Source organism: Capra hircus, chromosome 19 (genome assembly GCF_001704415.2).
Source record: "Capra hircus breed San Clemente chromosome 19, ASM170441v1, whole genome shotgun sequence".
Lineage (NCBI taxonomy): Eukaryota > Metazoa > Chordata > Mammalia > Artiodactyla > Bovidae > Capra > Capra hircus.
In genome coordinates this window covers 38,775,332-38,787,352 of record NC_030826.1, presented here as the reverse complement: position 1 = coordinate 38,787,352, position 12,021 = coordinate 38,775,332, and the positions used below count along the sequence as shown (strand labels likewise).

General features: G+C 49.5%; 1 protein-coding gene across 1 annotated transcript in view; it reads right to left on the bottom strand.

The window, feature by feature from the left end:
• The window catches only part of ARHGAP23 (Rho GTPase activating protein 23), a 70,751-nt gene continuing 66,066 nt past the window's right edge, over positions 7,337–12,021 (bottom strand). Inside the window, 3 exon segments of the mRNA XM_018064971.1 lie at positions 7,337–9,382; positions 9,384–9,573; positions 9,576–9,813. Of these exon segments, the coding sequence (XP_017920460.1) occupies positions 8,785–9,382; positions 9,384–9,573; positions 9,576–9,813 (1,026 nt within the window). The 3' untranslated portion in view covers positions 7,337–8,784.

Sequence of the window (12,021 nt, the reverse complement as noted above, 5' to 3'; positions counted from 1 at the left end):
AGCTGACCCGCTTGGGTTTCTCAGGTTTCCCTGGAATTCTGAGGGCTGTGCCCCTGTCCCGGTGTGTTCTACTCATCCTTGAGGCTGCGCTGCTAGGCATTCTCCAGCGTGGCCGAGACCTGGGGTATTATTGGGTCTCCTCTACCTCCTCCTGTAAAACCATCCCTTCCATCCCATGAGATGATGGCAGTGGCCTAGAACCACCCTTTTCCAGGCCTCGCTGGAACACAGTCACACTTAGGTCGAGGATGTGCTTGCTGTCCACAGGGAATGCCCCCTCCCTGGGTCACCCACCTGCCAAGTAGCCCTTGAGATCTGACTGAAAGTCAGACCCCACCCCTTTTGTCCTTTTTAAAAGGCAGCAGATCTTGCCTTCTCTCTCCCATCCTATTTCCAGCAAGCTGGGCAAGTAGCCAAAACCCCTTCGTCTTCCAGAATCACCCCATTCACCAACAGTTCAAGATCAAGTCATAAGTGAGACCATCAGTGCATGGCAGGAGTTAGGCCAGGCACTTCATCCGTCCTTCAAATACCTCCCAGCTGTCTACTCCTGGCTGGGCGCTGCTTATTGATTCACTGGGACTATGGCTCAGCGCCTAGGAGGAGACCCAGCCAAAACAGAAGTTCCTGAGCAAAATCATGACAGACGTGAGCCATGCCCCAGGAAGGCAAGCAGGCCTGCAAAGGTGGTGGCTGAGTAAAGAAGACCACCTCAGAGAGTATGACCAGAGGCCCTGAGGTCACATGAGGGAAGGTCTTCAGAATTGACAAGGGGGCTGTCTGGGAGCTGGTGGCTGGGTGTCCCCCACAGAAGGCCCTGAGGTAGGAAGTTATCTGTGGGTTCTAGAAAATGAATGAAAACCAAGTAGACTGAGAATTGGCAAGGGGGCACAGCATCGCAGGAGGTCTTGGTCTTGGGCAAATGTAGCAAGGAAGGTATATTTCTTCTCAGGCCATTGAACCAATAGAAGGGTCGAGTCAGCAGGTGACATGATCTGATGCTGTTTTCAGAGTTTACCTATGGCTGTGGTGTGATGAGGTAGGGTGAGAGTGGGGTGCAGATGACGGCCAAACTCATTCACAGTGAACGATCTGATGGCTGAGGGAGGGGAAACTGAGTCTTAGAGACTTTGTAGCTACAGAGTGATGGAACTAAGACTCAGACCCACGGCCCATCTCTCCTGTTAGCCATGCTTTCTTGGTGGTTTTAATACTCATCATTACACATATTAAGGACTTCCCAGGTGGCTCAGTGGGTAAAGAATCCACCTGCAATGCAGAAGATGCAGGAGACACAGGTTCAGTCCCTGGGTCAGGAAGATCCCCTGGAGATGGACATGGCAACCCTGTCCAGTATATATGCCTGGAGAATCCTATGGCCAGAGGAGCCTGGCAGGCTACAGTCCATGATTGCAAAGGGTTGGACACGATTAAAGCAACTGAGCACACAAACAGATGTATTAAGTGTTCATTTAATCCTTACCATATGGGCTATTGGTATCATTACCTCCCATCTACTGATGGGGAGAGTGACTGAGCAAAGGATTTGACTGACCTCAGGTTGGTCTCAGAGCCAGATTCTAATTGCTAGTAGAAAGGGGGCTTCTTTACCAATAGGAACCTGGGAAGTCCACGTATTTTCTCCCCCAGCATCTGCACATCTCTGAGTCCCCTGGGAGTGTTCTTCCTCTTTGATCTCTGAATGGCTTAAGTGACCCTAAACTCACAGGGCAGCAAAGCATCCTTTACCGTGCCAGGGCCTTGGGCCCAAGGCCACTGTGCCCATTAGCTGACATAGGCTCCCTCAACATTCCCAAATGCCGACTGGTTGACAGCACTCTTAATGACATCTGGCAGGAAGCGCCACCCTATACCCCTGGCCACGTGCCAGGAATTTCACTCAAATCCACAGACTCTCTGCTTCAGCTCAGACCCACCACTGTAGTCCTTCCACCTGCCCATGTCAGAGAAAAATCCTTATTCCTTTAGTTCAACCCAGACAGATCTGGAGTTTTCCTATGAAGTGTATGTCTGGCCTCATGCCTGTAGCACAATGTCTTGATTGGTGGTAAGTTTTGAAATTGGGAACTTTCTTTTTCATGATCGTTTTGATTGTTCTACGTCCCTGACATTTCCATAGGAATTTTAGGATCAGTTTGTCAATTTCTGCCGAAAAAGACCCCCAAAATGGGGATTTTAATGGGGATTGTGTTAAATCTGCCAACCTAACAACATAGGATCTTCTAAAACATGGAATATCCATTTATTAAGATCTTTTAAAATTTCTTTCAACGATATTTTCATTTTCTTGGTACAAGTTTTGCACTTTTATTAAATCTATTCCTACGTGTTTTATTATTTTCGATGCTATTATAAATAGAATGGTTTCCTTAATTTCATGTTTAGATTGTTCATCACTTATAGAAATGAGTGGGGTGAGTGATAAAGACTTCTTTCTTGAGGTACAACTGACACACAACATTGTATCAGTTTCAGGTATACGACATAATGATGGAATATTTGGGTATATTCTAAAATGATCACCACAGTAAGTCTAGTTAACATCCCTCACCATCCATAGAGAAAATTTTGTTCTTGTGATGAGAATTCTTAAGATTTTCTCTCTTAGTAAAGATTTACTCTTTTGCTCTCAACTATGCAGTACGACAGTGTAATTAACTATAGTTGCCACACTGTACATTACATCCCCAGGACTGACTGAAAGTATAACTGAAAGCTTGTGCCTTTCGACTCCCTTCTCCCATTTCACCCATTCCCACCCCCACTTCTGTCAACCACCATTGTTTCTCTGTAAGATTTTTTTTTATTCCGTATGTAATGAGAGCATATGGTATTTGTCCTTTCTATCTGACTTGTCTCCTGCAGCCTAATGTCCTCAAGATCTATCCATGTTGTCGCAAATGGCAAGATTTCTTTCTTTCTATGGCTGAATAATATTTCATTTTATGTATATACAATGATTTGTTTATCTATTTATGGTATTTGGGCTATTTCCACCTTTTGGTTATGATGAACAATGCTGCTATAAATACTCAGGCACCAGTTTCTGCTGGGACATATGTTTTCATTTCTATTGGGTATAAAGCTGGATGTGGAATTGCTGGATCATATGGTAATTTTATGTTTAATTTTTTGGGGAACCATCAAACTATTTTTCATAGTAGCTGTACTATTTTGCACTGCCTCCAGCAATGTTCCAGGGTCCCTATTTCTCCATATCTTCAGCAACACTTGTTATTTTCTATTTTCTTGATTTAATCTATCCTGGTGAGTGTGAAATGGTATCTCATTGTGGTTGTGATTTGCATTTTTTAAAATGACAAAATAGAAAAAAAAAGAGAAAATTAATTAAAAATTATAAAACTAAAAGTTAGTTATTGGAAAAGATTGACAAAACTGATGAATACCTAGTTAGACTGACCAAGAAAAAGACTAAATATCTGTCAGTTTTGTTGACGTTCTCCAAGAACCAACTTTTAGATTTATCAGTTTTCTCTATTTTTTTTTTGGTATTTCCTGCTTCATTTATTTCCATTCTTTATTATTTCCATCCTTTGGCTTGTTTTGGGTTTAGTTTGCTTTTCTTTTTCTGGTTTCTTAAGATGCAAGGTTATGGTGTTGATTTGAAATCTCTCTTTGCCAGTATGACATTTACAGCTATAAAGTTCCCTCTCAGAGCTAATGTAGCTGCATCCCATAAGCTTTGACATGCTGTGCTTTTGCTTTCGTTTATCTTAAAGTATTTCTAATTTTCCCTGTGACTTCTTCTTTGACTCATTAGATATTTAAGAGTGTACTTTTATATTGCCACATTTGTGAACTTCCCAAAACCTTCTGTTGCAACTTCTAACTTAATTCCCTTGTGTTTGGAGAACAAACTTTGTGTGATTTCAATCCTTTAAAATTTATTAAAAATTTAATTGTAATGTAAGTGTTCTGGGCATGTTTTATGGCCTAGCTTTTGGTCTATCCTGAAGAATGTTCCATGTACACTTGAGGAAAATGTGTATTCTGTTGTTGTTGGGTGGAAGCTTCTTTGGAGATTGTTAGATCTAGTTGGCTCATAGTATTGTTCACACTTTCTACTTCCTTACTGATCTTCTGTCCAGTTGTTCTAGTCATTATTGAAAGTGACAATGTCCAACTATTGTTTTGATTTTTGTTTGCTTGTTGGCCACGCCACACAACTTGAGGGGCCAAGGATTGAACCTGTGCCCTTGGCAGTGAAAGCATGGAGCTCTAACCACTGGAATTTTCTCCAACTTTGAATTGTCTATTTTCCTTTCAGTTCTGTTAGTTTCTGCTTCAGGTTTTGTTGTTAGAAAAATATATTGTTGTTCAGTCACTCAGTCATGTCTGACTCTTTGTGACCCCAGGGACTGCAGCATCCCAGGCTTCCCTGTCCTTCACCATCTCCCAGAGCTTGCTCAAACTCATGTCCATTGAGTCGGTGATGCCATCCAACCATCTCACCCTCTGTTGTCCCCTTCTCCTCCCACCTTCAGTCTTTTCCAGCATCAGGGTCTTTTCTAATGAGTCAGCTCTTTGCCTCAGGTGGCCAAAGTATTGGAGCTTCAGCTTCAGTATCAGTCCTTCAAATGAATATTCAGGATTGATTTCCTTTAGGACTGACTGGTTGGATCTCCTTGCAGTCCAAGCGACTCTCAAGAGTCTTCTCCAACGCCACAGTTCAAAAGCATCAATTCTTCGGCACTCAGCTTTCTTCACAGTCCCACTCTCACATCCATACATGCTACTGGAAAAACCATAGATTGACTAGACAGACCTTTGTTGGCAAAGTAATGTCTCTGCTTTTTAATACGCTGCCTATGTTTGTCATAGCTTTTCTTTCAAGGAGCATGCATCTTATAATTTCATGGCTGCAGTCACCATCTGCAGTGATTTGGGAACCCAAGAAAATAAAGTCTGTCACTGTTCCCATTGTTATCACATCTACTTGCCATGAAGTGATGGGACCAGATGCCATGATCTTCGTTTTTTGAAGATCTTTTTTTGAAGCATATATATTTATAATCATTTTATCTTGGTAGACTGACACTTTTACTCTTATAAAACATCCTTCCTGTCTCTAGTAATGATTTTTTTTTTAATCTTTAAAGCCTATTTTATCTCATACCTGTATAACCATTCTGGCTCTCTTTCATAACTCTTTTCATCATTTTGTATCTTTTTCCATTCTTTCACTTTCAACTATTTTGTGTCTTTGAATCTAAAGCAGAGGTTTTGTGAACAGCATGTAGTTGGAGCATGTTTTTTAATCAATTCTGCCAGTCTCTGTCTTTTGATTAGGGTGTTTACTCCATTTACATTCAATATAATTACTGATGAGGTAGGATTTATGCCTGCCATTTGGCTGTTTTTCATATGTCTTATGTTTTTGTTATTTTTCTAGTCCTTGACTCCTTCCCTTTTTTGTGTGAAACAGATATTTTCTAGTGTACCTTTAAATTTGCTGTTTTTTCATTTATAATATTTTGAGAGAGTTATTTTCTTAGTGGTTGCCCTGGGGGTTACAATAAGTTTAGATTAATACTAACTTAATTTTCATAACATACAAAAGCTTTGCTTCATTATAACTCCATTCCCTCCTGACTCCTTTATGCTCTTATTGTCATAAAAATTTGATCTTTATACATTATAAGCCTGTCAACAGTTTTGTAATTATCATCCTATGCAACTACTTTTAAAAAACAGGGAGTTAATGACAAAAAAATTGAAGAATTACAAATAAAGATGTTTATGGGAATTCCCTGGCAGTCCGGTGGTTAGGACTCTCTGCGGAGTCCTCCAGTGGAAGCTGTAGAGGGCATAAATTCGATCCCTAGCTGGGGAACTAAAATGCCGCAAACCATGTGATATGGCCAATAAATAAATATATAAAAATGTTTATATTGTCTTTTATAATGCCTACATGTTCCTCTTAACGGTGTCCTTTATGTTTTCCTATGGATTCAAGTTACCATCTAGTGTATTTCATTTCAGCTCACCGGACTCCATTATTTCCCATAGGGCAGGCCTGCTGATGACAAATTGCCTGCTTTTCGTTACTGGGGATGTCTTCATTTCTGTTTGGTTTTGGAGGAAAGCACAGGGTTTTGATCGGTCGTTGTTTAGTTGCTATGTCGTGTCCGACTCTTTTGTGACCCCATGGACTATAAGCCTGCCAGGCTCCTCTGCTCGTGGGATTTTCCAGGCAAGAATCCTGGAGTGGGTTGCCATTTCCTTTTCCAGGGGATCCTCCTGGCCCAGTGCCCAAAGCTGTCTCCTGCATTGGCAGGCGGATTCTTTACCACCGAGCCACCAGAGAAACCTGGTTTTTGATCTATTCTCGTGCAAAGCCTACTATAGCATGAAGGAAGCGCAGTGGGTAGCAACCCTGTCCTTATGTCTTTCTGGGCTTAGATTTATCCTGCCTTTACCGCTTATTAGCTGTGTGACCCTGGACAAGTATGTCATCTCTCTGTGCTTAAAATTTCCTCACATATAAAAATGGAGACAGCAATATTGTGACCATAGCTCCAAAGAGTTTTGGAGGATTAATTAAGGACATATAAAGCCCTTGGGGGCTGGTGTGAGCCCACAGTAACACTAGCTCTTAGCCCATGTGCCAATCAAAAACAACCTCCGGGACAGAGGTAGAAGAAGGAAGCAGATTTCAGTGAGCCGCTAAGCTCTTCCCAGCTCCAAGGCTCCTCCCTAGGTTCTCTTTGATGACTGTCATCTGTTTTTCCTACAGATGGCTACTAGCGTCATCAGAGACAGCCTGAAGCTGGCAGGAGCGACTATAGAGACATGACGTGGAAGAAAGCCCATCCCAGGTTGTAAGCTTATGTATGTGAATAAGACAAAGGGCAAAACCCACACTGTCCTCTTTACTGTCTGGATCCGGAGTGCCTCTGATGACAGCTGGCCAGGAGGGAGGGCCCTGGGCTTTCCCAAAGCCTCCTCTCTGCTGGCCAGCACCTCTGGACCATTGTGAAGGTCCAGACAGCCCTGAGAAGGAAGGTGCCTGTGCCCTTCCTGGTCTCTGCAGGAAAACAGAGCGGGTGCGTGAAAATCTTCTGCAGTGATGAGGGTCAGCACCCTTCCATCTTATCTTCTGTGCCCTAGTCATTGCTCAAGCCAGTCTCCCAGGACACCTCCAAGCTACCAGGAAGCAGAGGTTTGTCTTCTAAGTCACCACCTGGCCCAGCCCCACTGCCCCTGCTCCGTGGGCCAGGTACCTCACTTTCAACCCCTCCCAGCCCCACTCTGCCCCTCTCCTCCCTCCCAAACAAGTGAGACAGCTGACTCGTGCCTCAAGGAAGGCCATTTATTTCCAAGGTATAGACTATACTGTTCAGACAGGACTTTTCAGAAGCAGGAAATCTTAGTTGTCGCCTAGAGAGGTGTGTCAAGGACACAGTGAGAGGAGACATGCGGACGTCGGGCAGAGGCTTATTCAACACTGTTACAACACTTTTAAATGAGCAAAACATCTTTAAAAATCCTTATAAATTCTTTATAATATGTTACACATTTAGAGACAATATTTACAATAAAGGATGAGGCAGGGAGGATCAAGAAATCTACTTTACAGCAAATCTTTGCATAAAACAAGAGGACCGATCGACGTGGCAGTGGGTTCACAACCCCCTGGGCTTCCCTGGGATGAGTGAGGACGTGGGTGGAGAGGCCTGTGATCTGAGATCTATTTACAACTGTGGGGGGAAGAGGGCGCTGGGTCCTGCCCTTCCTGAAGGAGCAGCCCAGCGCAGATCCCGTCCATCTGTGTGTGTGTGTGAGAGAGAGTGAGTGAATGAGAGTGTGAGAGACAGACACTTAGACACCAAGGATGTTTTCTACCCTCCCTCTTAAAGGGAAGAAGGTGGGGCCCGTGTGCCTTAGCTGTGGAAGGAGCAGGCACAGCTGGAAGAACAAAAAGAGGGGCAAGAGGTCTAGCCGGGGGGACTCTGGACCCTCCCCAGACGGTCTGGGGCACAGGCAGCTCCCCATGGTCATAATGTAAAGATTGGAAAAAGGTCGGTGAGTAACCCTGGGAAGTGTCAGTCCTGCCTCTGTGGAGGGGCCCCACCCCTCTTCTCTGGCTCTGACAGGCGGCAGGGGAGCAGGATCCCTGTGTGCGCGGAAGACAGGGAGCCCTGATGGGGGCGGGGGAGGAAAGGGGCAGGGGTGGCAGGAGTTGCTACGGAAACACTTGGACAGTGAGAACACACACTCGCGCACACACACACACACCCCCGCCCCCCACGGACACTATCGCCCTACCTCCTCTCCCCCAACATACACACACACACCCCCACCTGAGCTGGCAGCTAGGGGCTAATGCGCGCGGCGAGGGCAGAGGAAAGGGGTGAGGAGCCAGCATCACCCAGTGTCTTCTTGGTCTGAGCCTTAGGGGCTCCCTATCCACAGCCTATGGGCCGATAAGAGTCCCTAAGTGCAGACACAAGGGCCCAGAAGGGCACACTTATCCAAGGGACAGAGACCCTCGCAGCCCTGCACGGAGCCCCAGTAGCCTAACCCTTCTCGGTCTCCTCAGCCTCGGAGCCCCTGCCTTCCGCTCCCACTCCGTGTCCAGCCCCGGCTTCTCCCGACCAATTCCAGCGCACAAACCAGAGGCGCGGCCTCAGCGCCCCCCACTTGCACCCGGATGCTCCCATGGGCGACCAGAGAAGGGGTGCAGGCAAAGACGACTCCTGGGAAACCGGGGCGGGGGCGGGGTGACCGGCGCGGGCGGTGTCACAGACACTGATGGAGGCGGGAGGCGGCCGAGCGGCGCGGCGGCTGGCTCTGCGGGGCTCCCGGGTCCCCGGGCGCGGGGGGCAGAGAGGCGGCGGTCGACGGGGCCCGCGCCTTGGTGGACTCCAGGCTGCTGAGGCCCGAGTCCTTGTTGTCGCTGTGCGCCCGCGGGCCCGCGGACTCCGGGGGACCCCCGCCTCCCAGCTCCTTCCACTCGTTGAAGTTGAGGTCGGTCAGCGGGCTCTGCACAACCACTGTGTGGCGGCGCCAGCTGCTCCGGCGCCGCCGCGTCTCGGGGGACAGCGGCCGCCGCAGCCGCACGGCCAGCATGTCGTCGGCGGTGCCGCGGAGGCGCAGCCGCAGCGCCTCGAGGCGCGAGGGCCGAGAGCCCAGCGCCGCCGCCGCCGCCGCCACGGCCGCCGGGGGGCGCAGCGACTCCTGGCTGCTAGACGAGGCCGAGCCCGGCAGCCCGGCGGCCGCGCCCGCGCCCTCGCCGTCCGCGCGGCTCCGGGCCAGGCGGCGCCGCGCCAGGGTGTCGCCGGGCATCAGGTGGTGCGAGCTGAACGAGGGCCGGCGCGCCGGGCGCCCCCCGGGTCCCCGCGCCGCCCTCCGTGTCCGTCTCCACGTGGCTCAGCTCGCTGCGCTCGTCGTCCGCCTCGTCCCCCGCGCCCGCCCGCCGGCCCCCGGCGCCCGAGCACACGCTGCGGTCCATGGTGGACAGGGTGGAGTAGCCCGAGACGATCGAGCGCGTGTCCGCAGCCGGCCGCTCCTCCGGCGCCGCCGGGGGCTGAGGCGTCCGGGGGCCTCGGGGGCGGCGGCTCCCGGCCGCTGCCCCTCCGGCCGGTCCTGGGCCCGCGGCGCCGGCGCCCCCGCCTCAGGCTTGTGCGCTTCCTGCTCCGAGTCGTCGTCTGTGCTGCTGCCCAGTCCCCGCGCCTCCCGCCGCTTCTTCCTCTTGCGGTTGACCGCAGAGATGAAGGAGATCGCCAGCATCTCCCGGGTGTACGGCTCCTTCTTGGGGGCCCATGAGCCCTGTGCGGGAGACAGGTCAGTGGGCCGGGGGCGCCCTCCAAGCTCCAGCCCCTACACCTCCCACACCACAGCACCTAATCTTGACAGGGCCAAGCCAAGCCCAGCACCCCCACGGGCACCGTCCGCTGTTTCCCCCCCGGACGGCTGTCCCAAGCAGATCCTCTCTAGAGCCTACCACCCCCGCCCCCTCAATTCTGAAGCCTCCTTGGCGCCTCCTCTGGTCTTAATCCAGACTCTCAGCTTTTTCCTGCGAGCTGGGGGCTGGTTTCTCACCTCGCCCCAATTTTCATTCCATTCTCCATATCCAGTGTCGCATAAATCCTTTTAGACTCAAGCTCTACTAATTGGGGAAGGCAGTGGCGACCCACTCCAGTACTCTTGCCTGGAAACTCCCATGGACGGAGGAACCTGGTAGGCTGCAGTCCATGGGATGGCTGAGTCAGTTGCGACTGAGCGACTCCACTTTCACTTTTCACTTTCATGCATTGGAGAAGGAAATGGCAACCCACTAAACAGACTCTAAACAGCGAAATGACACTTGACAGTTTGAACCCATTTCGCCTATACTATCATGGGTTATGATACCAGAGCCTGCACCTTTCTCTGACCATAACTTCCTTCCTTTCCTCTCCACTCAGTCTCACCAGGAAACCTGCCTTTCCACTGACTCAGTAGGAACAGCCTCTCTGTGGCAACCCACCCAAATTCATGTCCCTTCCCATAACACCCTAAGCATTTCTGTGGTCCCACCAGCACCCCGCTGGTGGCTCAGATGGTAAAGAATCTGCCTGTGACACAGGAGACCCAGGTTGGATCCCTGGGTCAGAAAGATACCCTGGAAAAGGGAATGGCACCCACTCTAGTATTCTTGCCTGGAGAATTCCACGAACAGAGGGCTACAGTCCATGGGGTCGCAAAGAGTTGGACGGGACTGAGTGACTAACATTTTCACTTTTTTTTCCCACCAGCTTTCCACCTCCACAGTCCCCGACTCCAGATCAATCCAACCACCAGTTCTGCTGCCAAAAGTGGCTTAAGAATCCTGCACAACCTGATGGTTTGGATTGAAGCCACTCCCAAATTGTGATCTACAGCTGCGACGTGGGCAGCTTTCTGCCACTGTTCTCACTGCTGAGCCCGTGGGTGTTTTTTGGTCCTGGCCTTCCGTGATCCTCTAGCAGAGCCCAAGCTGCCCATCACTGCCTCCTCCCCCTGGTTTTTAATCCTGCCTTTCTGGCCTCTCCTCTGTCTCCTGGGAGGCTCGTTTTCCTCTTCTTACCCCTTAAGAAGCCATGTTCTCAGGGCTCTGTTCTCAGCCCCTTTTTTCTTCTCTCTCCCTGGGAATATCCTGCCCGCAAGGTCTCCCTCTCCAACACCAAATTCTTTATTTCTCGAGCCCCATCCAGAACTCCTCTTCCAACTGCAAATCTGCCTCTACCAAGGGGTCTGCCAGCACCTGAAACTCACCTACCTGGAGCCACATTACATTCCCTACCCCTGCCCTAGACTGCCAAGATTCACGTCCTCACCTCAGGTGACTCTGATTCCTCCCTCTCCCCTCCTCCCTCTAGGTTCTCCAGAAATGACTCCCAAAGTGGTTCATCCCCATTATCCTATGTACAGACCCTCACTCTGCCTTTTCTAGACCTTTCTGCCCTCTCCAAATAGGACTCCCTGCCTCCACCCTTGCCTCATCCTAGCCCCTCCTCCTCAAGAGCAGTCAGTCCTTCTAAGGCAAGAATCTGACTGCCTCCGGCCTCTGCAGGACGAGACCCCCATGAGGATAAAGCACAGACACAGGGCCCTCACAACCTGCCTGAGGCCCCTCTGCCCTGACCCCAACTGAACACAGCTGTCACTCAGGCGATTCAGACCCTTCCCTTGATAGGCCTTGCACCTTAACGCTGGCAGCCCTTAGTCGCGCCCCCCTCCCCACCCTATTTATGGGATGAACTCTTAAGTCCACCTACTGGGCGCAGTCCAAACACAGCATCCTCTGTACAGCAGCCTCCCACCCAGCTATCCCTTTGGCTGAGCTGGGAAATCCCTTCTCTACCTGTTCCATAGACCTTTGAAAATACACATACAGCAGCTCTTTCTCACATCAGAATAGCTTTGTTTCCACATCATCTGTACCAAACCCCGAGTCCTTTGAGAGCAAGGTCGCGTGGCTTGTGTTTGCATCCGTGACTCCCAGTACAGTGCCTA